This window comes from Grosmannia clavigera, assembly GCF_000143105.1.
Source record: "Grosmannia clavigera kw1407 unplaced genomic scaffold GCSC_113, whole genome shotgun sequence".
NCBI lineage: Eukaryota > Fungi > Ascomycota > Sordariomycetes > Ophiostomatales > Ophiostomataceae > Leptographium > Leptographium clavigerum.
In genome coordinates, this window is record NW_014040831.1 from 2,609,633 (window position 1) to 2,635,353 (window position 25,721).

Genomic DNA, 25,721 nt, shown 5'->3' on the forward strand with positions numbered 1-25,721 from the left:
GCGTCGGCTTTCGTGAACTGAGCCCCAGATCACGCATTTGCCGCATGACTGGCAGGCGACCAGATGAGTCGGGCTGTGCGGTAGCCCCCTGTCGCCTTCTGCATCACGGCCTTGTGCCCTCTGCCCTCGCCCTCGCTCTCGCTCTTTGAAGACGAAAAGCCAGCCGGCCACTTTTGTCTTGCCAATCATCCCTTGCATCGCGTGGGTAATGGCACTGTGCCGCATTTTATCGCCAAGGCTTGGGATCAACTGCCGTGCGCCCGGATAGCCAGCGCAAAGTGATGCAATTCAATTTCCAAAAATCATGGAAAATCCGGGGGTCTTTCCAACTGCTCCGCCAACTACCCGACACCATCGTCGTCTACGGAGCAAGTACGACGTATCTTACGTCAAGTCTGCTCCTCTTTTTGGCCCCCCTTCCACCCCGAAAGTGCAGGTCTACAGATTTAAGGTGATTTCGCCAACAATGTGAAAATCCCGCTTGCACGTACAACCTTGGGTCCCTTCACCAGAAGTTTTTGCGTGCCATCCCGCAAAAGGCCAGAAGATACGGAAAAGGACCCGCGCCGCTATCACGTCCTGTCCCCGTGACTTGTCAGCTGCCGCTGGTCAGCTCATACAATTACTAATACCAGGGCAGGGCAGCCAATGAGGTTACCCGTGCTCCACACGTTCCTGCATAACCAACCGTGAAAGTCACTTGACTTGCACGTCTCTGTATCCATAGTCTCCTGAATCGAACCGGACCTCACGGCTAATATGGTGCTCCTGCCACGCAAAATGTCCTCCTTCCTGCCTCGGTGAAAGCGTGTCATCTTCCTTGTTCACTCTCTTTTCCCTCTTAATCACAGCAATGGCCTCCTCGTCATGCCAACACCGCTATGTCGCCCACCGATCCTGTGGTCGGTGTCTACTGATCTCCATACCGCCGCTTTTCGTCATATTTGCCTTCTCCCTTCTCTTCCTCGGTAGCAGACTGTGGGGTGAATGGCCGGCGTACGCGAACTTTCACCTATTATCGCTACCGCCCTTTAATTCCTCTTCGTCATACCTGTCTGAGACTACCTCCAAGACCCACTCTTCGCCCTACTCCTTTGACATTGAGGCTTCTTCGCACCCAGACTGGATGTCCGGTGCCCCGGACGACTGGTCACTCGCCCTGCTTTCCCTCCCGGGGACGCATGACACGCTCACACATCGTGTCCACAGCGAGTGGTATCAGTGCCAGAACAGCGCCCTGGCTACCCAGCTGCGCGCCGGTGTCCGCTATCTGGACGTGCGGGCGCGTGTGCAGATCCCCCCGTCGCCATCGAAAAGGGGAGAGGGCGAGCCGTGGCCGCTAGGCATCTACCATGGCGACGCGTACACGGGATATGGGTTTGCAGAGGTGGTGTCGACAGTGTTTGCGTTCCTCGACGCCAATCCGTCCGAGATCGTAGTGCTGCGGCTCAAGGAAGAGGCTAAGCCGATCGTTGGCAGCGTGGGTGATCCACCGGGAGTGCGGCCGACGACGTCGTCAACTTCCGGAAACAGCAGCACCAGCTCCCCGGATTGGTGGCAGCAATTCAACAACAGTGCGCAGACACAGCCATCCCTGTTTGAGGCGTCCTTCAACCGGTATCGGCTGAACGATTCCCGCACGGCTTCGGGATTCTCGGATCATCTGTATCGTTTCCCGTCTGATGACGGCACGGGCTCCTTGCCGCCTACTCGTATCCCTACGGTGGGCGAGCTGCGCGGCAAGGTCCTGCTGCTGCAAGAGTTTCCGAACTTCAAGGCGGCGTCGCATGTGCCGACATACTTTGGCATCCCGTGGCAGCTGTCATCGGCACTGCTGCAGGTGGAGGACCTGTGGCAGATTGCCGACATGGCACATCTAGAGAAGAAGTGGTCGGCAATCCGAGAGAACCTGCAAGCGGCTGGGAAGGCAGCCGACGATGACAGCAAGTCCATGCCGCTGTTCCTGTCGCATCTCAGTGCCAGCGTCGGGGTCACACCGATCAATGCCGCGGCCGGACATGGGTCAGTGGTCGGCATGAATGACCGCACAGGTCAGTGGGTGGCTGCAAGTCACGACAAGGTTGATGAGGCCTCCAAAGATGATAAACAGCATCAGCCACCGGTGGGTATCGTGATTGCAGACTTTCCGGGTCACCGGCTGGTCGAAGCGGTGCTACAGCGCAACAATTTCACGCGCGAGCTGTTTTGAGCAGTCTGGTATGACCTGGTAACTCCTCCTTGTGATAAGTTCCCTGCATTGACCTGTATTATATATTAAGTGCATCATAAACCGCAATTGGTTGAGGGCGAGGGTAGACTAGAATTAGACAAGGGTATTTATTGTATTGAATTGTATTGGACATACTTTCGTCTGGTGTGATGTGAGAACTGGCTTGGCGTTCTAATGCCAGACGGTGAATGTGTAGATGTGAAGTGTGTCAAGGTAGGATACATGATTCTACTATTTCGGTCTAGGTCTGTGTGTCATAGCATCCATTTAGCTCACCATTACTTTTACAATCCCTAGACTTGTAATGAGAATTTGAGCCAGTTGTGCCTTCTTGATTTGTGAGCTTTGATGGACACACGTTCAGAAATTTAAGCTTCCACAGGTAGAAAGTCGCACTTGCCTTCAGCATATCTATTTTGGCCATATCGATACGGCAAGTTAAATATTATGCCTGTTTGAAAACGGAAGGAAACTGTTCCAGATCGACCAAAAAAACAATCCAGACGCTCGAGTATATACTCCTATACTTCGAAGCTGCCAAATTCAAAACCCCTAGGAGCAAAACTACTTAGACATACCCAGAATCGCTCAGCATGGCATTCATACAAAGGAAAAAATCCTAGACGCCAAAACCCCAGATCCCATTTCTCTTGTTGTTTCCTCTCTCGATTCCTCTTCCACTCAGAACCCCCCATTCAACCCATCAGTCCCGTATACTCTTGGAAGGTGACCCCGGCCTTGACCCCCCACACGAGCTCGAGCTCTCGATTTGATCAACCATGCCCATGACGAATCCAGCCGGCTTCAGCTTGAGGTCGACGGGGATGGCAGGATCAACGAGACTGGCAGCACTGCGTCGAGCCAGCCGATGTGCTGACGCGCGCGACTTGGGCCGCTCCAAGGGTGAAAGCGAGCCAGACGAGGCCTTCGCTGTGGGCGTGTGCAACGAAGAGGATGACTTCTTGGCCGAGAGTGCTGAAGCACTGGGCAATACCGTTGGATTTGACCGCAGAGGCTGCAACGGCTTCGGCACAGCAGATGAGTCAAGTGTTGGAGGCGGGATATCAGCAGCATCGATCCAGTCGACGTCGATGTCGTTGTTGATGCGGTCGATCGTGTTCCGCTTGAGGTCGCCGGCCTGAACACTGTCGGCTGGCTGCTTGCCCTTGGATTGACTACTTTCGCCAGCCTCTTGTTCGACAGTTTCCTTGTCCACTAACATCCAAGGCTCGAGCGTGCTCTCCGCCAGAAGCTGCCGCGATCTAGCCAGTGCTCCGTGCATCTGCTGCAGCTGCACATCCTGTGCACGGAGAATATCCTCTGCTGTCCTTGGCTGCTGCTGAGGTGGTGATGGCATGGGTGGCGGTGGAGTTGTCATGCCGCCAGGCTCGGCGACAGAATCATCCTTATCGTCGTCATCCTCGACCTCGGCGTTGACCACTCTCAGCTGCTCGTTTCGAGGCACCGTGAACATGACCTGCACCGACCGCATGCGTACGGCATTTTCCACGTCCCAGTCATCTGACTGGCCGCTGCCATCGCGTCGTCCTGCACCAACGCTCCCACTTGCCGGTACAACAGGCCCGGCAGCACGGACCGATCCACCTTTCGATACTGCAGGAGTCCTTGAAGACGCTTCTCCTGCGCTGTTTCCGGCACCTATCCCTGGCATGCTCACCACCCGTCGGCTCTGAGCTCGCCCGGTCAGACCGCCCACAGCCGTGGTTTCTTCATCTCGCATCTCGTCCGCCTCCCAGTCGAAGCGGCCCTGCTTACGTCGCAACAGCGTCGCATGGGCCCGATCGCGGACGTTGGCCAGTTGAGGTTGTGCGCTGCTGCTTTCCGAGAAGGCGTTTTGCTCATCGGCAAGTGCTGCTGCTGCCGCTGCTGCCGTGGCCGCACCACTGCCGCTGAGCATACGGAAGAAGCTGCCAAACATGCTCCGTCGGCCCTTGGACTTGCTTGGTGACCCTGTGAGCGCGCTGTTCTCGTCCTCATGCTCCTGGTATCCAGAGGTGAGCATGCCCGGTAGCAGCACGGCCGCGGCACCTCCATATTCGCCTGGACCGGGCGAAGGGACTGGGGCATAAGCCGTCTGAGGCGCTGCCAAATTGCCTGCTCCTCCACCTCCACCATGTGCCGTGCCGAAGAGCAGTCCAGGACCTTCCGTTCGCAGCGTCTGGAAGCCAGAGATGGCCGTGTTGTACGACTGTCCCGTGGTGTCACTAGTCCCCGAGCTGCTGCCACCTCGTTCATGGTCGTGTCGTCGCGAGTCAAGGGGACATACGAGGCGGCTGTTGCGGCTGTTGCAGCCGTTGCTGCTGCGGCAGCTTTGCCAATCCGAGACTGTGAGCTTCCCGTTCGTGACAGAAAACTGAACGCGCTGCGATCAGACAGGTTGCTGACTGTGCGAGCCTCATCATCGACCCCGACGGCCGGCCCAAGGAAACTGCCACGTGTTGGGCTGCTATTGTTACTGCGCGACTGGTGGCTCTGCCGGCGAACGGGTGACCAGCGGCCACGCTGTTGCGGAGGAGGACCGCTGCTTCCTGCCCCCCCAGCCGCTTGGCTCGGGGCTTGCAAGGTAGACGCGGCCAAGACACCGGCTCCCGGCACCGGCGGTGAAAACAACAGATCCTCGATTTCCAGCCCTGACACCCACTCCTGGACATCGCGATCCTGGCCGGCGACAGCGCCCCCGGTGTTCGCGCTGGTCCCCGTGGTCCCTCCTTGCCGCAACCGGCCTTCCGAACTTGGCGCGTTGTACGCAAATGGGTACAGCTGCACTGTGGTTCCAGTGCCACCAGTGCCCGTGGTACCGCCTGAGCCAGGCGTCGCAAACAGTCCTCGTGGGGCGGCCACCGGCGTCAGGAACGGATCCGACTGACTGGCCTCCTCCTCCGCCGTTTCCGGGCTGATGGAACGCCCCGATGGCGTTGTCGGGCGGCCTGCACCCACACTGAACAATGCAGCCGCAACAGCATTTCTGTGGTCTATGGCTGCCCCGTCATCCTCCTCCTCATCTGCCTCGTAGATGGGGTGAATGCTTCCCGGTCCGACAGCCACAACGGTAGAGGCACCAACACCACCATCACCACCATCACCACCATCACCACCACTACTGCTCCCAGCACTGCGTCCGCCGATGATGATGCTGTTCACCTGCTCATAGTCTGCAATGGTCGTCGGCTGGTAGAGGCCACGGGCTATCTGGCGGGTGGGCTTGCGGACGATGACCGCAGTGGCAATGGCCTCCTCCGCATACATGCCCTTCTCAGAAAAATCGGATTCGCTGCCGACCGATGCGCCAAGACGCGATGAACCGCGCATCGATTCGTACCCGAGCGATCGTCGAAAGTTGATATCACCACCTCCGCTACTACTACCACCACCACCACCACCACCACCACCACCGGGTACTGCATGGTACGGATCGTGCCCCCCCGTATAGCTCGCAGCCCAATGGGTGGGCAACGCGGCCTGCTCGCCGACCTCAAGCATTTCGTCGTGGCCTGCGAGAAACTGGTTGTGATCCTGCGCCAGCGTGTTGACGGCGTCTATGCGACGTCGTCGCTGCAGGTGCCTCCGCCAGAGGCTACGACAGCAACAGAAGAGCACTAGAAAGACCAGTGGCAGGCCCAGGCCGAGGCCAATGCCGAGGCCTATTTTCGCTGAAGTGGACGAAGTCGGGGAAGAGGACGAGGAGGAGGACGAAGTTGAGGATGAGGACGAAGATGAGGATGAGGACGTCGACGACGCTGCACTGGAATATGTTGGGTTGGTGTACTCCTCGGTCCACGCGAGGCTGGTCAGGTTGAAGAAGGACAGACTGCTACTGCCATCTCTTCGGACGAGCCTCGAAGAACTTCCCTCATTGCTGCTGCTGATGTTGTATCCGCCGTACACCATCATAACATTTCCAGGCAACAGCACGGCTCCGTGACCATACCTGCCACCCCCCGACGGCTGTGTCGACGGAACGGACCACTGCCAATTCTCATACGTGGCTCCCATATTCAGCACCGCCAGCTGGGGATCAGCCGCCTGGCCGACATCACCAACCCAGCCTCCCAGGATGACCAGTTTGCTGCCGTCCTCGCTCAGCACGGTAGTGTGTCCCGATCGACTGTCCGGCACTGTCGGCGACGACTGGCTGTCGGCTGCAATCGACACAAACGACCATGCCTCCTCAGGCATACTCCACAGCGCGGCTGTGCTCATGTTGACAAAAGCTGTTCGCGTGTGGCCGCCCAAGATGACAGCGCTAATCTCCTGCGTCATGATACCGGTCGAATGGTTTGCCAGCGAAGGGTCCAGTGCCGTCATTGTGAATCCAGCCTCTGCGATTGGCGGACCCTTGCTGGAGACGGGAGAAGCTGAGTAGGTATCGCTGCTGGCGCTGAGCTTCAACATCTGGTTCGAGTATGTCGCGTTGCCTTGCCAGTCCGTCGACGACGACGCATCCCGTGCCTCCACCTTTGGACACATGCCACCATACACATAAATGGACGGGTCCGACACTGTTGGCGCGACTTGCGATGAAAATGCCAGTCCGCCACCGAGGAACCACGGCGCCGAAAAGCTGGACACGCTGCTGAGACTGACGTTGGTACTCGCCCAGGTAGGCGAGTCGACGCTGGGGTCGATGGTCCAGGCAGATGAGCTACTGTTACCATCAGATGCACAGTCGCCGGTGAGGACCAAGATGGATCCGTCCGACAGCAGCCATGGCGTAAATGCCGTTGTGATGCTGGCCTGTCCACTGTCGGGCAGAAAGGGCACACCCTGTGTCACAGTCTTCAAGCCACTGCCGACCGAGGGTGCCTGCACTGTGGACGAGACGTTCAGCGCGAGCAGGTCGACCCTCCCAGTGCCGTCGGCGGAAAATATGTAGACGACACTGATATCCCGGACAGCCGACGAGGTGGTATCGCTTGCGCTGGGCATGAGCAGTGAGGTTGGCACATAGGGGAAGATGGACGGCGACGAGAATGTGGATGCGCCGACGAGAGCGGCGAGAGGCAGGGAGAAGAGGGCGAGAACGGCGGGCTGAGCTGCTGGTGGCCGTGTCCGTCGCCGTGCTCTCGTCTGTCCTCGGGTGGCTGCAGGGCTGTTGTCAAGCTGCCGCGGGCGCACAAGGACAGCCATGTGTTCGTCCGACAGCGAGGTGTCACGTCCTGACGGACGGGACCGTCTTTAAAGGCAGTGTGCAGAGAGCCGCGGGGAAGATCTGTCGAGGCTGTCGAGGTTCTCGAGGCTGTCGAAGCTGTCAGGATCGTCGGCTTTGTGAGAGAGGCAGCGATGCCAGCCCTTGCATGCTCTGTTGGCCACGTCAATGGAAGCTTGCCATGCCCATTTCATACAGACGAGGTTAGGGTCGAAGTGCTCGAGGCTTATCCTGTCTTTCTATCGTCTCTCCCACCTGATAAGACGCAAGCTCAGCAACACAGCACCGTTGCCGTGCGGGCAGACTCGAATCGATCGGCCGGACTAGTGGGCTTTTGCCTGCAGGGATGAATCAAAGCTCGAAAACAGCATAAATGGCAGTTGGAAGACTCGGGAGAGGCAATCACAAGAGCAACGAGCAAGCAGGCTGTTCGCTTCCTTGCTTTGACCGGAGGGAAGTAAATAACAGAGGCACTACGGTCGGGAATTGCCTCAGGGAAAACGTCAAGAAGAGGGACAAGTTCATGAGCATGCCACGGTCCGCTCAGCGTCTTACAAGCCCGAGTCAACAAGAGGGGGGGTGTGAGTGCAGGGATTGCAGTCCTGTGCCCCTCCCGTCCCATCGTTCACGCCCGGCGTCGAGATCGGTCATCTAGCTTGCATTCGGCGAGCCACTCATGGGAACTCCTCCACAGTACCAACAGAACATCAGGGTGGGGCACGGACTTCTGACGACGGATTGCGTGGTCTGGATGCATCGCTGCTTGTTTTCAATAAACGTCGCCGGGGCAACGCATATTAAAGTGGATCGATACCCATAACAGTGCCATGGGAAGAAAGCTGCAACTGGTTCACGTACGACCTGACTGCCATACCAACGAGGGAAAAACAAAGTTTTCATTGGAATGGCTGCAGATAGTCTCGGCATAAATCACGTTAGGCTGCGCCTCTCGGGGATTGGACGCGACACAGAGATAATAATGACGGACCCCAAAACAGCAAAGGTAAAAAGAACGGAGTGAATATGGAAGAGCAAAGAAGAGGGAATCGAAAGATAAAGCACCAAAACACCGAAATGGCCGCTCCTGCTAAACGCGATGCCAAGCTAGGATCTTGGCTGCCGAGCGGCATTGGAGGCTTTAAAGGTTGATTCGTGTTCTCTTGTGACGGGCTCCATTGCTCTCGCCGCGTCCATCAGTGCCGCCCGTCGCCACCCTCAGCTGCCCCACCTCTTCCGTCGTCCTCGCCAGCCTGCCCTCCAGGTTGTCCATCTGTTCGTCCCGCCTTGCCATCTGCGCCAGAAGTCGCTCGTTTGTCCTCCGCAGCTGGAGGACCTGCTGGGCCATTCGCTCGTGGCTACGCGCCAGCTTGCCTGCAGCTCGCAGCTGGCCGTCATATCGGTGCTCGAGGCTGCTGACCCGGGCCACGGAAGGGAGAAGGGGAGGAGGGTTGGTGCCGGGAGCAGCAGCCGTGGCAGCAGTGGCAGCCGTTGCAGCCGTGGCAGCACTGCTGGTCGTGCACGGTACCATGACCACCGTCGGACGGGTCTCACGATCGGCTGCCCCCGGCTGCAATCCCGGGTGCTTTTCCCAAGCGGGACACACGAACAGTGGTCCCCGGGAAGGAGCAGAGTTAGCTGCGGAACCTGCAGCACTGCTGGCTGTGACGCGGTAGAATCGCGTGTTCACGTCCACATACAACAGGCGGTCGCTGGCGGTTGAGCGCCGGCTGATGGCGCCCTGCTTCGCCCAAGTGGCGGTGGTCGTGTCTTCGACGCGGCCTTGCTGATCCAGCATTCCGTGCAGGAAGGACCAGACGTCGTCGCCAGCGTTGGCCAGGATCCAGCGATCCTGGGAGGCGAAGTCGGCGATGCCAGCGAGGGTGGGTGGAGGAGGCGATGGTGCTGGTGCAGAATCAGCATTGGCTGTTGCTACGGCTGCAGCGACAGCATCTGCCAGCTGTAGCGGCACGCAGGCCTCGCCGCTCAGGGCGTCCAGAGCGTTGCCGTAGGCGATCTCCATCTCGTGCATGCGACCGACGAGCTGCTGTGTGAAGAGGAGCAGCTGGCCGATGAGACTATTGCGGGCGGCGGCGTCTTCCTGGTCGTCGAAGTTGGCGTCGAGTGTCGTCGCAATCACCTCCTTGCTTTCGGGATACAACGTCGCCGGCAGCAGCGACAGCAGGCCGCCAATGTCGCCGAACTCATGGTCCAGGCGCTCGAGGCACATGTTGGCGTGCATCAGCAGATTGTGATGGCTGGCATAGGGGCGGACAAGGATGGCATCATCATCGTCTACGTCGTCATCGGCGCCTTCCTCTCCGTCGGCAACGACAACATCATCCCTGTCGTTCGTCTGCTGATATGGGGCCCTTCCCCGTGCCTGGTGCGTCTCCAGCGGACAGTGGAAGGTGGTTCCGAGCACTTCGTGACGGGTGCGGACCTCGTTGACCAGGTCGTGCAGCGGCCGATGGTGGTCGGGGTCCTTGTTGACATAGGGCGTGTTCAGGTCAGCGAGCCAGTCAAAGGGATGGTACGTGACCATATCGTCTCTCGCGGGCGGATGAGCGGCAGCATGGAGGACGGCCTCGTCTGTGGTGTCCGGGGTCTGGGCCCTGCCCGAGTACCCGGCCGGCTCAGACAGTTTGGCCAGCCAGACCGGTTGTTTGGGCACGGCTTCGACGACAGCCTTGTCGTGGGCATGCGGCTCCAGCATGGAGATGAGGCAGCAGAGCGACTGGGCATGCTGCTTGAGGGCCAGCAGCGTCGGCGGCACGCCCGGCGTCGAGAGGTAGCCACAGTTGGCATGTCGCAACACGGCCGCATCGGATGCGTTGGCTCGCGAGAAGCTCGACTGGTACGGCAGCGCATAGTCGGTGCCGGCGAGGTAGCCGCGACGGTGAGCCTGCGGATCGGAGTCGTGCGCAACGGTATGAGACATGGCAGCAGCAGCAGCAGGAACAGAGCTGATGATGCCTCTTTTTTCAAAAACCCTCCATGTCTTCTATCACTATTTAAACCAGCTGCTTCACCTATGCTCTTTCACTTCTACTGATTTTGCATTGCCATTCACCTCTGATTCTGCCTTTGTTTGCTCGACCAGATGCTGTACGTTTTCGGCCATCTGCCCTCTGTTTGCTGTTGGCTGTGAGAAGGTGCTAACAACAGGCGGAGGACAGATGTCCGACCCAAAGCAGCGAAGCTCATCCGTTCGCCTCTTTGTCTGCGGCCTCGGTTCGTTTATAGCTGACCGGTGACGACACCGACACGTGACCTGGTTCGTATTCTTATCTGCTGCCGATCTTGTAGCGGAAGTGGCAAATAGCCGGGTGTGGAACAAAGCAGATATTCTCGTAGCGTACGCTTCGTAGCTGAGCTTGCGGCGTGGCGGTTTCCAGCCCAGCTGGGACCTATTGCGCGGGACGGCAGGACAAAGAACGGAGTATTACTGTGTACATGGAAAAAAGAAGAGAGAGGGCAACGCCAGCCGCTATTACTGCTAGCTCTGCTTCCGGAATGATGACGAGGCGATCGGAAAGATGTTGATTGAAAGCCGGGCAGGATTTGTGGGTGTTTGCAACGGCGAGTCCGCCGGCAATACACACGGAGCGACAGTGTACGCGTAAGTCGTAGGAGCTGTGCATTGCCGGTCTGCAGTCTGGCGATTGCGCTTGAGGTCATTGGGAGCTGCAGAAGCAGACTAGACGGCAGATCAGATTGGTGTAGTTCGGTGCCTTCTGGGACCTCCGTTTTCTTCTTTGATACGGAGTAGGGATTACCTCTTTGGGAGTCTGAGACCCCTCGCCTTTGCTCCGTCTCTCTTCTCTGCGTCAATCACCCCTCTGCTGTCTCACGTCTCCCCGAAAACTCTGAAATTGCACTCGAGCAGCGACCCACCGTAATTTGCTCGCAGTCAGGCCCCACCTGTTACGCCAGATTCGCAATACCCCACTACGCGTCCTCCGTCTCTGCACGTCGTACGGAGTACTCATCCCGTTGGCTGCTGCGCTGCTGCGCTGGCGCACGGCTGCCGCGTGCTCCATCCGCTCAGCTGGTCTGGACCGAGGTGAGCTGTGCCTATGGCATTTATGCCATCTTGTTGGCCTCTGCTTTCAAGCCATGTCTTTTTGAAAACAAAGTAGTGCGCCGTGCTCCGTGCTCCGTGCTCTTTCATTTTTCCCTCCATCCATTTCGTCATAGGCCTGCACCTCTATCAAGGAAAGAGCATGTCGCTCCTTGTGCGAAAACATGGTACGAAGCCACACCGCATACTCCGTACGCGACTCCGCGTCACATAGCCGACGAGTCATGTTTGTCGTAATCGGTGTCGCCGTATCGCTCGCCTCTGCGCCTCTGCATCTGCATCTCCGTCGCCCTTCAGCAATGGTCTCTCACATACGCCGTAGTAGTGTGCTCTGCTCATTTCTCCCACTCGCTACTACTCGTATGTATGCTTCTGCCGTGCCTGCCCGATCGGTAGAACGCTAGCTTGCGCGCAGGGGGGACCCGACGAGCTGAAATGGGAGGAACTGCCGATCGTGCCTGCCACACACCCCTTACTATGTATTATCGCCTGGTTCCACCAGATGCCAGATCTGCGAGTGTACGAAGCACACCGTACTCGTACGTAGGAAATACTACATTCTCCCTTCATTCCCCAGAATAAGTGTGGCTGGTAGATAGGATCTCCACCGCCCAGACGCGACGGTGAGCAAAAGTTGGCCCCGTATCTTTCGACCAGGTCTGAATACATCATAGCTTTTGGCACTGGCGCGCACTACGACCTATTTATTCTAATTCCTGCCCTCCCATTACCCCCCTCCCCCCCTTGACCATTCTTTTTTGGGTAGTTTGACTTTGGATATCAATTTTTGCATCTCAGCAGAGACGCCAAAGTAGGCGCGGGATTTGCATGTTTTGTCTGCAAAAGCATCATCACTCCAAACACCCAACGTCTTTGTTGCACACCGACTTCTGCTCCTCCAGGCACTAGCCGGAGACCGCAGCCATGTCTTCGTCCACCACGACATCGTCGTCGCTGCAGGGTGAGACGCCTTTCACGATCGGCCTCGTTCAGCCACCGTCCGACATCTTACTGACATTGTTACAGGTCTTTACCTGACCTTGGCTCCTGTGGCCATTCAGGCGGGCATCTACCTCCTAATCTTCCTCGTCCTCCGTCGCAGCCATCGTCGTTGGTATGCGCCTCGGACTTACTTGGGCAGCTTGAAGCAGAGGTATGCCTTTTATCTCAACCTCCTCTCTCTCTCAACATCGTGATACAACATCGTAATGCTAAGACGCATTTTTCTTTCTGCAGCGAACGGTCTCCCAGCCTGCCCAATGGCTTGCTCAACTGGGTCAAGGGCTTCTGGGACATTCCCGACACTTACGTCCTCCAGCACCAGTCCATGGACGCCTACCTCTTCCTTCGCTACCTGCGTGTGCTTGTGATCATAACGTTTGTCGGCTGCGTCATCACATGGCCAGTTCTCTTTCCCGTCAATGCCACCGGTGGCGCCGGCCAGAAGCAGCTGGATATTCTCTCGTATTCCAACGTCGACAGCTCTACCTTCAAGAAGCGCTGCCGCTACTTTGCCCACCTCTTCATGGCCTGGATCTATTTCATCTTTCTCATGTACATGATTTTCCGCGAATGCGTCTTCTACGTCAATCTGCGCCAGGCTTTCCTGCTCAGCCCCGTCTATTCGCAGCGCCTGTCGTCGCGCACCGTTCTGCTCGTCAGCGTCCCCGAGGTTCTGCGCGACGAGCACCGCCTGCGCAAGATCTACGGCGAGTCTGTCCGCAATGTCTGGATCATCCGCGACACCGACGAACTCGAGGAACACGTCGAGGAGCGCGACAAGGCCGCCTTCACACTCGAGAAGGCCGAGGTCAAGCTGATCAAGACCGCCAACAAGGAACGCCTCAAGGCTCTGAAAAAGGGGTCCGCTTCGGCCGACAAGCCTAACGAAGACGCCCCGATTGACGGCGATTCTGGAAGCATTGCCGCTCGCTGGCTCCCGCGCAAGAAACGGCCTACTCACCGCACCGGCCTGCTCGGTCTGATCGGCAAGAAGGTCGACTCCATCGATTGGTGCCGTGAGGAGATCCGCCGCCTCACCCCTCAGATCAAGCAGGAACAGGACGAGTACCGCATGGGCAAGCCCAAGACGATTCCGGCCGTTTTTATCGAGTTTGACACCCAGGCTGCTGCCGAGAACGCCTACCAGTCCATTGCGTACCACGAGGGCTTGCAGATGCGCCGCTACATTGGCATCGCCCCGCCGGACGTCGTCTGGTCGACGTTGAGCATCCCCTGGTGGCAGCTGCTGCTGCGCAAGTATGCCGTCATTGCCTTCATCTGCGTCCTGATCATCTTCTGGGCCATTCCTGTCGCCGTGGTCGGCGCCATCAGCAACATCAACTATCTTGAGACCATCTCGTTCTTAACCTGGCTGAAGAAGATCCCGGATATTGTTATGGGCCTCGTCACCGGTCTCCTGCCTTCGGTGTTGCTGTCCTTGCTTATGTCCCTCGTGCCGGTGGTTATGCGACGTGAGTTCCCTCCTAGTCCTGGCTGAGAAAGAATGATGAGGAGATGCTAATTTTGTAGTCTGTGCCAAGCTTGCGGGCGAGCCGTCCAACTCCCGTGTCGAGTTGTTTACTCAGAACGCCTACTTCTGTTTCCAGGTCATCCAGGTCTTCCTCGTCTCCACGCTGTCGTCTTCAGCCACTGCGGTTGGCAAGCAGATTGCCGACGACCCGTCGAGCGTGACAGACATTCTGTCGAACAACCTGCCCAAAGCATCCAACTACTACATGTCCTACTTCATCGTGCAGGGCTTCTCGGTCGCCTCCGGCGTCCTCGCCCAGATCACCGGTCTCATCATCTTCAAGCTGCTCTACAAGTACTTGACTGGTACACCTCGCGCCATGTACACCAAGTGGACCAGCCTCAGCGCCATCTCCTGGGGCAGCACTCTCCCGGTGTACACGAACATTGCTGTGATCGGTGAGTTTCGCTGTCTTCTGGCTTAAATGGGCATAACTAATCATATACAGCGATCACGTATTCGGGCATTGCACCTCTGGTTCTCGGCTGGGCGTGTGTCGGCCTGGCCTGCTTCTACCTTGCGTACCGGTACAACGTCATGTTTGTGACAGAGACGCAGATAGACACACGTGGCCTCATTTACCCGCGCGCTATCAAGCAGCTGATGACGGGCGTGTACTTGTCGGAGCTTTGCATGATTGGCCTCTTCGGTGCCAGTGTGGCCATCATTCAGTGCGTCATGATGGTTGTCTTCCTGGTCTTCACCGTCCTCTTCCACATGAGCCTCAACACGGCGCTCGACCCATTGATGTACAACATGCCCCAGAGCCTTCTGGCGGAGGAGGCACTGCGCCACGACCTGGAGGGTGGCGGCCAGGCGGCTCGTGGATATGCGGGCGCAGAAGGCGGCATCACCAAGAACAGCACGGCCGAGAGCAGCGGGTCTCGTAGTGTGCCGGAGAAGTACGAAGAGGTTCCTCTGACAGGATCGACATCGCCGGCGCCGCATGGCAACTTCTTGCAGCGCTTCCTCAAGCCGTGGGTCTACTGCAACTACGAGGCCATGCGGCAGCTGGTCCCTCCACATGAGGGCCCGGCAGACTTCAACGACATCTATACGCCTGACGTGATACAGCACGCCTACTTGCCACCATGTGTGGGCAGCCAGGCACCGACGCTGTGGATTCCGGAGGACCAGGCGGGCATTTCCAAGCAGGAGATTGCCCACTCGAGCGAGGTGATTGACATCACGGATGAAGGCTGTGTGCTGGACGAGAAGAACGATCTCATCTGGGACGAGGAGGGATCGCGGCCACCTGTGTGGGAAGAAAAGATCCCTTATTAGACGGTTGAGAGAGATGAGGGAGTTTTGTGTTTTCGACCCTGTACTGGATCATACGTCCTTGGAACAGGCCTTTATATCAACCTTTTTGTCTTCGTAATTTGGTCTTTCTGTCTGTTTTTTGGTCTTAATACTGGCTTTTTTGTTACTACGGGCGATCAAGACTTGGCTCCCCTTGTCTGACGATTTGGGCGTTACCAGGAGGGCTTCACAACGTGAAGGACGGGCGGCCTTTGGAGTCAAGCAGACGGAGAGATATCCCAGGAAGAATTGCTTCGTTCTTCAACAATAGTATCTTTTTTTGGACAGGAAATGCCTAGGGGTCTTTAATCGAAAAGGTCGGATAGGCTATGTGACGAGATCTATAATGAATGCTGTTGGTCTACTAATGAGTCTTGAAAGCCGATGCAGACTGCAGTGGCGTAGGTGCCATCGTGGCTGATGCTGAGCCGCGCCTCCTGCTCGACGGGAGCCGTGCCAGTATGTGCGCAGGGTGGGAGTTGGATGAGGGCAACGGGCGGTCCGCTGCCGTTATTTTCCGTGTCCTTTGCGCGAACGATGCGGATCTGGTGAAAGGTCAGGCTGAGATGAGGATGTGCCTTGATGGCAGCCTCTTTGGCGGCGAATCTGGCAGTGGGTCAGGAGGGATGTGAGAGAGCCGAGAGGGACTGGAGAGTCTAGCCGAGGAGTGTATACCTTCCTGCTAGGAACTGAGCGGCCTTCCAGAGGGTGGGATCGCGTGGACGTTTTGTGTCGGTCGATTTCGATGTCGATGTCGATGTCACGTGTCCGGCCAACAGCCAGGCCAGCAGTCCGGCAGACGACGACGACGACGGCAGCGTCGGCAGCAGGCCGCCAGTCCTCGGCTGCGGTGGTGGCAGCTCCTGTGCCGTCAGAAGGCGGCGCACAAGCCGAGCCGCCCTCGTCTGAGAGGGCAGGCCGCGGGAGAGCGGAGCAGCACGACCAGCACAAGACCCGTCGTCGAGAAGGGCATAAATGCGGGTGACATCACAGATGTCTGTGCCGACATGCAGGCTCGGAAAGGGAAAGCGACGAATCGGCGGTGCCGTCGATGCTGTCCATTCTGTCGATGGTGTGGGTGAGCTGGAAAAAGCCGCTCTGGCTGTTCGAGAAGCTACTGCTGACGCTGGCTTGATCGCTACCGAAACCCTCACCACTGTGATCAGGATCATAGCGCGGGCTGGTGACGAATGGCGGATATGCCATTCTCATGGACGAACAAAGCAGGTCTTTAGGTCTTTCAAGTCTTTCAGGCCCAAGAGCTCAAATCCACTAAAGCTTAAGCTGGTGATAAGATAAGACTTCGATATGTATGTACATACGTCACTCAACAAATATCAGCTACAACTTCAGGTAGATTCTCAACTCTTGTAGATACAGTAGCGAGCCAATTTGTGCTCTGCTTCCGTCCATTATCCCAGTGCTTCCAAACTCTGTTTTCATCCAATTCAATCTCCGGCACTAGTTTCCTAAACCGTTCAATTTTATTCTCATTCTCATTCCAACTCCCATTGTCTGCCCTTTTTTTTTTCATTAGGCTACCATTTCCACTGGTAGCGTCCTCCCGGAAGCTCACTCGTTGAGCAGAGGTGCCCGTTCAGTGTCCTCATTCACGACAACGGCCAGAATGTTGTCGCCACTGCCGGTCCACTGGGGCACAGCAATGGCAAAGGTGGCGACAAAGAGCGTGGCCATGATGGAGAAGGCAAAGATCCACTGTAGGGCGATAAACTGGATGAAGAACTGGCCGACGCCGAGGGCGGCAGCAAGGACAGAGAGTAGGAATCCCATGGAGATGTCCTGGGCGTGTTAGTGAAGGAGAGGACGAAAGAGAGAACAGGAGAACGTACACCGAGGAGGATGAACAGCAAGCCGTAGCCGAGGATGGACCAGACAAAGATATTAGCGGTGACGCGGGCGAAGAGGCTGTGGGCATGGGGCACGGCGATGGCGCCGTTCCAGAAGAGGGCAACAAAGGTCCAGGCGAGCGGACCGGCGACGGTGGGCAGGTGGACGAGGGCGAGCGGGTGAGAGGCGAGGGGGTGGCGCATGCTGAGGGTAGACAGGTTGATAAAGTTGGCGGCCAGGACGATCTCGGCGAGGACAAAGTGGCCGGTGACAAAGAGCATGACAAAGGCCGAGTGCAGCAGGTTGTTCAGAATAAAGTGCGAGCCGACGGCAGCGGCGACGGCGGAGGTGCTGGCAGTAGACGAGAAGAGCCGGTTGATGTAGCCGGCCTGCGAGGTGAAGAGGCCGGCCCAGTAGACGTAGACGATGACCATGTTGAGGGTGAAGCCGGTCAGGTGGCGGTGGTTCTGGTCGGCGATGCGGTGACTGCCGTGGCCGTGGGGGCTGCGCACCGAGTAGTAGATGGACAAGGCGACAGCCAGGGCCCAGCTGGCGAGCGTGAGGACGCGGTACGAGACGAGCTCGCGGTGAGAGCGGACATCGCGATAGGCGAACGGGTTATCTGGGGAGTTAGCGGGGATTTAAGGGAGGGGAGGATAAAGATTGAGTGAGAGAGAGAGAGGGAGAGAAGGAGAGGAGGAGAGAAGGAGAGGAGAGAAGGAGAGGAGAGAAGGAGAGGAGAGAAGGAGAAGAGAGAAGGAGAGGAGAGGAGAGAAAGAGATGATAGATAGTAAGAGGAGAGAAGAGAGGGAGTGAGGTTGAAGAGAGCAAAGATGGAAGACGAAGACAGGAAGCAGAGACGGACGAGGAATGAAAGAGCAAAGGAGCAGAAGACGCCTTGACAAAAGACCAATGCGGATTAATCACACGTACAGCTGCTGAACGGCATGGTTGGCTTAGCCTGGACGAGAGAGGTCAATTGACAAAGATGGATGTGAGGATGGATGGGACGATGCGAGATGGAAAGAGAAGAGAGAGAGGATGAGGAAGGGCGACGGAAAAGAGGAGAGGCGAGCTGCTGAACAGCGGGAAGGCGCCAAGATATGCGCGGCTGCCTCCTTCGGAAGGAGAAAGGGGCGGCCGTGCTACGCAATCGATCCGGTGGTCTGGTGCCACGGCCTCTGGGCCTCACACAACACACGGCTGCCCGCAGCCTCGACGTCATAGGTGCGAGGCCCCGCCTGTGGCCTTGTGTTGCCCGCAGCCCTGACTAAGCGAGCTGGAATAGGAATGCACCGAGTACGGAGGCTTGTTCAAGAGCCAACAAAGACATGGCAAGCGAATCATCGTAAACGACAAGGATGAACTTTACGATTAACGATTAACGATTAGCGATTAACGATTGATGAATCCACGATCAACGATCAACGCAAAACGATCAACGATCCACCAACCCACTCTTCCCCTGCAGGGATCCCACCTTCTGCCGCTCACTTTCGCGCAAACGGGATCGTCGACGTGGCCGTAAACCGGGGCAGATCGGCACGTCGCATTGCTGACGGCGACCGTGAGCTTGTGGCCGTCGTCGTGCTGTCCGCCTCGGTGCTGGGCGTCAGCAGGGGCGACTCGTCCGTGGTGGTCGAGGAGGTAGCTGCACCATCTCCACCTTGTTTGGTCTTTTCTCGAGCCTCTCGAGCCTCTCGCTGTGCCGTCGTGACCACGTTGATCTTGATCCGCCGCGTGCCGCTCGTCGGCTGGCTTGAAGACATGGACGTCGTCCGGCCACTGGGCACCGACGTGCTGCTTCTTCTGGTGGCGGTAGTAGCACTCGTGGCACTCGTTGCTGTCGTCCTCGGACCTACCGACGTCTCCCGTCTTCCACCTGTCGTCGTTGTCACGCCCATTGCCGTCGCCGGTCGCGTCTTGCGGACATGCAACCCTGCTGTAGCGCCACTGCTGTTGCTGCTGCTGCCCATCTCTGACGCCACGCTGAGCCGTCGCACCGGCTGTTTGGGTCGACCTCGTGTCGTCGTTCCCTCCTCGCTGCCGGTGCCAAACGGCTTCACCGGCCGTCGTTCCCGCTGTGACGTCCTCGTCGGTGCTCCTGTCGACTGTGCCACCCCTCCTCCGCCGCCTCGCCGCCGCGGCGTCTCGACTGTCAGCTCCTCGGCCGTACAGCTCGTCGTCGACCGGTCCCACGGAATCAACAGCTTGCTGAGCTCGTGCATGGCCACCGTCCACGACACCTCGGGTGGCGGTGGTGTTGGTGGTCGCGACATCGGCGACGTCGCCCGGCCGTACGTGGCTGCCAGCCCGGATGCGCTGCGCCGGACGCGCGGCATTGCTACCTTGGCCTTGGACGCCGTCGTCGGCGATGAGTACGTCGTCGTCGGCTGGCTCACGGCCACGTGTCCTTCTGTCGGTGGTGCCGGCGGCGCGATCATGGCCTCGATGCGATCTAGTTCAGACGGTGTCCACCAGGCGGTATTGTATGAGGGAATTTTGTCGTTGTTGCAGTCTCTCCTTCTCTCCTCGTCCTCCTCGTCACCTCGCATCCTTCTCTCTTCGTCCTCGTCGCTTCGCATCCTCTCCTCTCTTCTTCCCTCCGCTTCTCCCCCTCCCACCAACCCACTCAGATGGCTAAGCACCCCCGAAATGAGCGCCCGGTTGCTGTAGCCACCCTCCAGGACGCTAATCACCCGTCCGTCTGCCGAGGTGCCCTCCTCGTCGGCCAGCCGTACAATGTCGCGCGTGAATCGTGCGTAAAACTCCGTCGGCACGTTCACCTCGTGTCGCTGCATCCCGGGCGTCTCCCACTCGCTCGCGTCAAAGCCCGCCGAGATGAAGATGGCCGCCTTGGGCTCGCCACCGGCCCTGTCATCCGTTCGCTGTGCCGTCTGCCCCCGCAGAAAGGCCCGCACCCGGTCCAGCAGCACGACGTACTTGGTCTCGTACAGCCGCCAGAACTCGGCCTCCGTCTTCCACCGCTCCAGGTGTACGTTCCACACGTTCTGCCCGTGCGCGTTCTCGAGGCAGATGCTCGCGTTCTTCACCTTGTCGCCGTCGCCTGACTCGCACGGAAACGAGTTGATGTCGTGCAGGCTGAAGTACCCAATCGACGCCTTCTTCCACGTCGCTGCCGCGCTGCTGCTGCCACTGCCGCTGCTGCTGCCACCGCGCTGCCCCGACTCGACGCCTCGCGCGTTGTGCTGCCACGCCACCGCCTGCGATCCGTCGCCGTGGTGCAGATCAAAGTCCACAATCGCCGCGTGTGTCAGCCCGTGCGTCAGCATCGCATGCATGATCCCCACGTGTACGTTGTTGATCCAGCAGAACCCCGACGGCCACGTCGCCGAGCAGTGGTGTCCGGGCGGCCGGATGCCCACAAACGCCCGCTTCGGTCCCGTATTGTGGTTCTCGGTCGGCAGGGCCAGCCCCAACCCCAGTCCTCCTAGCTCGTCTTGTGTCAGCGGGGGCGATCCGCCAAAGACGGCGTCCACGGCCTCGCATACGCCCCCCAGCGCTCCCTGCAGCGCGTCCAGCGACTCGGCACACAGATACAGGTCGCCTTCGTGCAGCTTCTCGGGCGTGTCGCTGCTGCTGCTGCCCTCCCGCTGCAGCTCCTTGCCGTTGAGCGCCAGCTTGGCTTCGGCCGACTCGCACAGCAGCCTGAGCTCGTCCATCCACTTGGCCCCGTGCACGTTGGTGACGGCGGCTGACTGCAGCGGCAGCTGGCGCGTGGTCTTGCGGATGTGGAAGGGCACGGACGCGATGGCGCCGCCGTTGCGCCGCGGATGCGGCATGTGAGCGCCGCCGGCGTGCCGTCCGCCCAGACGCACGTACGCCGCCGACACGCCGACCACGCAGGCCTGCAGCCGTTCTGGGCGCTCGACGATCGTGTTGAGGCCGGCCCGCGATGTACGCGGCCGAGCGAACCGGTGGCCGTAGCAGCTGTCCTGCAGCACGACGACCGTGTCGGTGTGGCCGGGCGCCGCGAGCGGCTGTCGTAGATCGGCGGCGTGGCGTGTCAGCTCGGCCTCAAAGTGCTGCTGCGCGATGAACTCGGCCGTCGGCTCTTCGGGTAGCGGCTCAAAGAAGCTGCTGCTGCTTCCGTTGGCGCTTAGTCCGCCTGGCGAACGTCCGCCCGCCGACCGTCCGCTCGGCGACCGTCTCTGCGTCGGTGCCGGCGAGCACGACGATGCCCGCAGGTTCGCCGAGCTCGTCTTGCCGTTGGCCCCGTGCAGCGAGTTTAGTGATGCTTTGCGCAATAGCGTCGGCGTGGCCGCGCCTGCTCGCGACTCCCGTCCGCTCCCCAGCAGCGGACTGCGCTGCGCCATCGCTGAGGCTGCTCCTCCTCCGCGGCTGCTCGCCACGCTTGGCGACCGGTACGCACGGCCGCCCACCGACGCCATCGATGCTGCTGAAGGGCTTCGTGTTGTCGGCGGCTTGGCCGGCGGCTTTGCTGCGAGCGAGAGGTGGCGCATCGACTGGGCGAGATCGTCGTTGGTCGAGGGCCGGCGCCGCAAGGGCGTCGACTGGGAAGACATGCCTATGGGGGATTTCGGATTTCGATTTTCGATTTGATTTCTTTTTGATTTGATTTGACTTTCGTGTTCGACTTTCGAGCTGTTCTTCTGGTTGGTTAGAGCTGGTCGATCAGATGGACTGTTTCGCTGCAAGACAAGACTAGATGCACGGGTGCCATGCACGACCGGTCCAACGGTCGTCTGCAAACAAAACGTGGATGCGGAGCAGACCCTGATCGCTGTCTCTGATCACGATTCGTTGTTTGCCTGTGGCGGAACACGGGAAAAGCAAATGAAAAAGGGGATGGCAATCTATCTGTCGCGTTCCTTCCTCCGCCAGACGCGTCGCTCTCGGTCACGTGTCTTTGTGAATGTCCATCGTGCAGGGGCACGTCGTCTGCGAAGCGAACAGGACCCCTTGCACTTTAAGTAAACTGCAATACATAGCAGCGCATAGCACACAGCACACAGCGCGCAACGCCCTTCCAAAACAGCTTTTATCGCGCTCCTGGCTTGGTCGCATTCTAGACCGCTTGCTGCAAGCCGTCCGTCACAACAAACAGCGCCAGTAGTCACATGTGGCCCACAGAACGACCAAAACGGTGCTTAGCTCCCCGCACATCCACTATTATTGGAAGCACTAGCGCTGGGGAAAGGCAGATTCCCGGGAATTCAGAAAGGCCTGTCTACTCCGTACATCGCAGACATACTCGTACTTCAGAGACATGGGGACAGCTAAAGATAAGATACATCTGCCTGATCATGGATACTTACGACACCAAAGTCTACAGGTTAGGCGTGTCTGTCTCGGGGCCACTCTTTGTAAGCCCCCTCCGGCTTAGAACGGCTTCTCGGGCGCCTGCAGGGATCTGCTTCAGCCCCGCCTGCTTATGTCTGTATCAGTGTTCTCGTACTGCCCGTATTCGAACGGCATCGCGTTCCCACCAATGAGACGACATTGCCTCAGAAACGAGTCTGGGTTGTGCCTTGCCAAGCCGGCTAGCCAGCTGGCCAAGATCAGCTGAACACAAGCTTCATTGCCGTCGTGCTTTTCATACTCTGCCCTTGTCCTTGCAGTTCTGGCTATTAAATGACGCCTAGCTGCTCGAGTCTTGCCAAAGTCTAGGTGCCATCCCATTTCTCATCGCACCGTCACCATGGCTCGACCTGTCGCTATTCTTCTGGCCCTGACTGCTACACGGGTCTCAGCTTCCTTCAGCTTTCCTAGCTTCCGCGTGGGTGCCCTAGCCAAGGCCACCGACGACCCGGGCTACGATGCCTGTGTCACGGCTGATGCCCAGATCAGCGCGTGCGTGACTGCGATTCCCTCGGGAGCGGCCCTCTCCGTCTATGCACAGTGTTTATGCTGCGAGGAGGCTCTCGATGTTGCCACGGTCTACGGCGAGTGCGAGACCTACGTTGCTCTGTCGGCACCTACTGCTACGGAACTGTATACGGGTGTGTTTTGATTCTTTTTCTCGTTTTCTTTTTCTTTTTCTCATTTTGTCTCTTTCACTTCCCTCTCCCCGGTCTCCCACCCTTCTAACAAGTCAGTGATGGCCGGCTTCGACAACTCCTGCCAGAGTGCCAGTGAGGAAGGCTTCTCTTGTAGCGGTGGTGCCACCACCGTGCTAGCCACGGCGACGTCGTCTTTCGTCGTCACGTCAGCCTCCGCCACGGCTGGCCAAACGTTTGGCAACACCGGCTCTCCGCCGGCCTGCACATCTGTGGCATCGGTCTACAACTCCTGTTCCAGCAGCTACCGCGGTTTCACCACGATGGTCGATCATGATGCGGCCAGCTGTGTCTGGTGAGTTTCCGTCTGGTCCATCCCGTCTTGCCCATCTTTCTGACCATCCGCAGCTACGAGGGAGGCGAGTACACGACTGCCTTTGACGACTACGTTGCCGGTTGCGTGCCCTACGTCAAGACGGCCGACCCGACAGACTACTTTGACTACTACGCTCTCGAAGGCTTCTGCGCAAGCTACCCGCCAGACAGCGGCACTGCCCACTTTGGTTCTTTCGCAGCCTCGACTACCGCCCCAGTCGCCAAGACCACAGCGGCCGGGACTAGGAGCACGACTACGACCACTCCCTCGACCACGGCCCCCGGCGGAACTGTCACGGTGACTCCGACCGTGGCGACCAAGAACCCCGGCGCACACGTCGTCGCCAACGAATTATTTGCCTGGGCAGCCGCCATCCTTTCGCTGGCCATGTTGTAGTGTGTAAGGGTTTATGTAGATTGTGCTGTTAGATTTAGCACCTAATGCTGTAACGCTAAAATGCGCTAAAATAGAGATCTCCTACATAAACCAACCTCATCCTCACGAACGCAGGTCCACGTTCACGCCGGCCAAGGCATCGACGGCCCACTCGGGATAGCTGGCCTTGTCAGGGTAGAGGGCGGCGAAGAAGTCCTTGATGTAGGCAGGGAAGCGGTCAGCCAGGATGGCGTCGCGGACCTCGCGCATGAGGTTGAGCTGGTACCAGACATTGTGCATGGTGAGCAGATGGGCAGCGACAGTCTCCTTGGCGACATTGTGGTGGACAAAGGCGCGGGTGATGCGGAGGGTGTGGGAGGGCGTGGGCGCCTGGGCCGTTGGAGCAGGATCGAGGGCCCAGCGACAAGCCTCGCAGCCGCAGCCGGGTTCAATCGGGCCAAAGTCAGCAGCATAGCGGTGATTCTTGAGGTTGAGGACGCCGTGCCGGGTAACAGCGTTGCCGAAGCGGGCCGTGCGTGTAGGCCAGACGCAGTCGAACATGTCGGCGCCGAGGGCGACGCTGACGACGAGGTCCTCGGGGTAGCCGATGCCCATGACATAGCGCGGCTTGAGGGGGGGCAAAACGGCAGCGACAGCAGCGACGACGCGACAGTAGTCGGACTTGGCCTCGCCGCCGGAGAGGCCACCGATGGCGATGCCGGGGGTGTCGCGGGCGACCATGGCGGCGGCACAGGTGCGGCGCAGATCGAGGTCGAGGCCGCCCTGGACGATGCAGAAGAGGTTCTGGTCGGCCGGCCGCTGGTGTGCGGCCAGACAGCGATCGAGCCAGCGGACGCTGCGCTCGGCGGCTTCGCGCATGCGGGCGGCGTCTGGCGAGGTCGTGACGATGACGTCGTCGAGCTGCATGGCAATGTCGGAGCCGATGCTGTTCTGCAGGCGGATCGAGTGCTCGGGCGTGAGCAGCATGGGACTGCCGTCGTGTGGCGACCGGAACTGGACGCCCTGTTCCGTCACCGTGGCCAGCTGCAGCAGCGAGACCATCTGGAAGCCGCCGCTGTCGGTCAGCAGGTTGTGCGGCCAGCTCTGCAGCGCGTGGGCGCCGCCGACGGCATCCAGCACCGCCTGTCCCGGCTTCAGGCCGAGATGGTACGTGTTGTTGAGGCAGAGCCGGCACGACGTGTCGGCCAGCTGGCCCGGCGTCAGACCCTTGAGCGATGCCTGCGTCGCCACCGGCATGAAGACCGGCAGCGCCACTGGACCGTGCGGCAGCGTCAGCAGCGAGGCGCGTGCCCGCGTCGTCTGTCGTCTGTCAACATCGCTGGACATCGTCACGACATTGTCGCCTCGCATCGCCCACTCACCGAACACTCGGCCAAGAGCTCAAACGTCAGCGCGCCGTGTGTCGCCTTGGTCGGTGCCATCCTGCGCGCAGCCAGCATCCTAGCTGGTCGCTGCAGTGGTGGACCTCTTTGGTTTTCTTTACGGGGGGTTTTTTTTTTTTTTTCCCTCCCCATTCCTCACCCATACATCTTATCGCCCCTCGCCAACCCGCCGTCTCCACCGCCTCCGCGCCACTTTCACAGCACCTGATTTTCCACTTTTCTTCCCCTCTTCCCTAAAATTTAGCATTGCTGTCGCTACCACCCCCAACAACCTGGCCGGGGACATGCTGACGGGACCAGTGAAAACTCTGCCGGAGCCCCATGACGGGAAGAGTTGGAGGAAATAAAATAAAAATAAAAATAGGAAAAGCACAGAGCCTGAAAAGAGGAAAAACAAGCACAGGCCTAGACGTCGGGCCTGGCTG

At 58.8% G+C, this 25,721-nt stretch overlaps 7 protein-coding genes across 7 annotated transcripts; 3 read left to right on the plus strand and 4 right to left on the minus strand.

The window, feature by feature from the left end:
- Window positions 1–853: 853 nt before the first annotated feature.
- On the plus strand, window positions 854–2,209 carry CMQ_3404 (phosphatidylinositol-specific phospholipase c; the record flags this gene model as incomplete). Its single annotated transcript, XM_014319342.1, has 1 exon — window positions 854–2,209. One exon carries the CDS (start codon window positions 854–856, stop codon window positions 2,207–2,209), a length of 1,356 nt encoding a protein of 451 aa, XP_014174817.1.
- Window positions 2,210–2,933: 724 nt separating this feature from the next.
- On the minus strand, window positions 2,934–7,378 carry CMQ_3473 (uncharacterized protein; the record flags this gene model as incomplete). Its single annotated transcript, XM_014319411.1, has 2 exons — window positions 2,934–4,467; window positions 4,518–7,378. The coding sequence occupies 2 exons, from the start codon at window positions 7,376–7,378 to the stop codon at window positions 2,934–2,936; spliced, it is 4,395 nt and encodes a 1,464-aa protein (XP_014174886.1).
- Window positions 7,379–8,535: 1,157 nt separating this feature from the next.
- CMQ_3477 (uncharacterized protein) lies at window positions 8,536–10,335 on the minus strand (the record flags this gene model as incomplete). The annotated part of the gene is made up of 1 exon (XM_014319415.1): window positions 8,536–10,335. One exon carries the CDS (start codon window positions 10,333–10,335, stop codon window positions 8,536–8,538), a length of 1,800 nt encoding a protein of 599 aa, XP_014174890.1.
- Window positions 10,336–12,402: 2,067 nt separating this feature from the next.
- Window positions 12,403–15,295, plus strand: CMQ_3711 (duf221 domain protein; the record flags this gene model as incomplete). Its single annotated transcript, XM_014319649.1, has 5 exons — window positions 12,403–12,439; window positions 12,505–12,631; window positions 12,715–13,952; window positions 14,011–14,409; window positions 14,460–15,295. 5 exons carry the CDS (start codon window positions 12,403–12,405, stop codon window positions 15,293–15,295), a joined length of 2,637 nt encoding a protein of 878 aa, XP_014175124.1.
- A 359-nt stretch (window positions 15,296–15,654) lies between these two features.
- On the minus strand, window positions 15,655–21,708 carry CMQ_4061 (histone deacetylase; the record flags this gene model as incomplete). Its single annotated transcript, XM_014319999.1, has 7 exons — window positions 15,655–15,919; window positions 15,989–16,396; window positions 16,890–17,113; window positions 17,164–17,783; window positions 18,095–18,122; window positions 18,656–19,619; window positions 19,790–21,708. 7 exons carry the CDS (start codon window positions 21,706–21,708, stop codon window positions 15,655–15,657), a joined length of 4,428 nt encoding a protein of 1,475 aa, XP_014175474.1.
- A 1,136-nt stretch (window positions 21,709–22,844) lies between these two features.
- Window positions 22,845–23,914, plus strand: CMQ_3823 (uncharacterized protein; the record flags this gene model as incomplete). The annotated part of the gene is made up of 3 exons (XM_014319761.1): window positions 22,845–23,145; window positions 23,242–23,497; window positions 23,551–23,914. 3 exons carry the CDS (start codon window positions 22,845–22,847, stop codon window positions 23,912–23,914), a joined length of 921 nt encoding a protein of 306 aa, XP_014175236.1.
- A 102-nt stretch (window positions 23,915–24,016) lies between these two features.
- On the minus strand, window positions 24,017–25,353 carry CMQ_4190 (queuine tRNA-ribosyltransferase; the record flags this gene model as incomplete). The annotated part of the gene is made up of 2 exons (XM_014320128.1): window positions 24,017–25,213; window positions 25,276–25,353. The coding sequence occupies 2 exons, from the start codon at window positions 25,351–25,353 to the stop codon at window positions 24,017–24,019; spliced, it is 1,275 nt and encodes a 424-aa protein (XP_014175603.1).
- Between the last annotated feature and the right edge of the window lie 368 nt (window positions 25,354–25,721).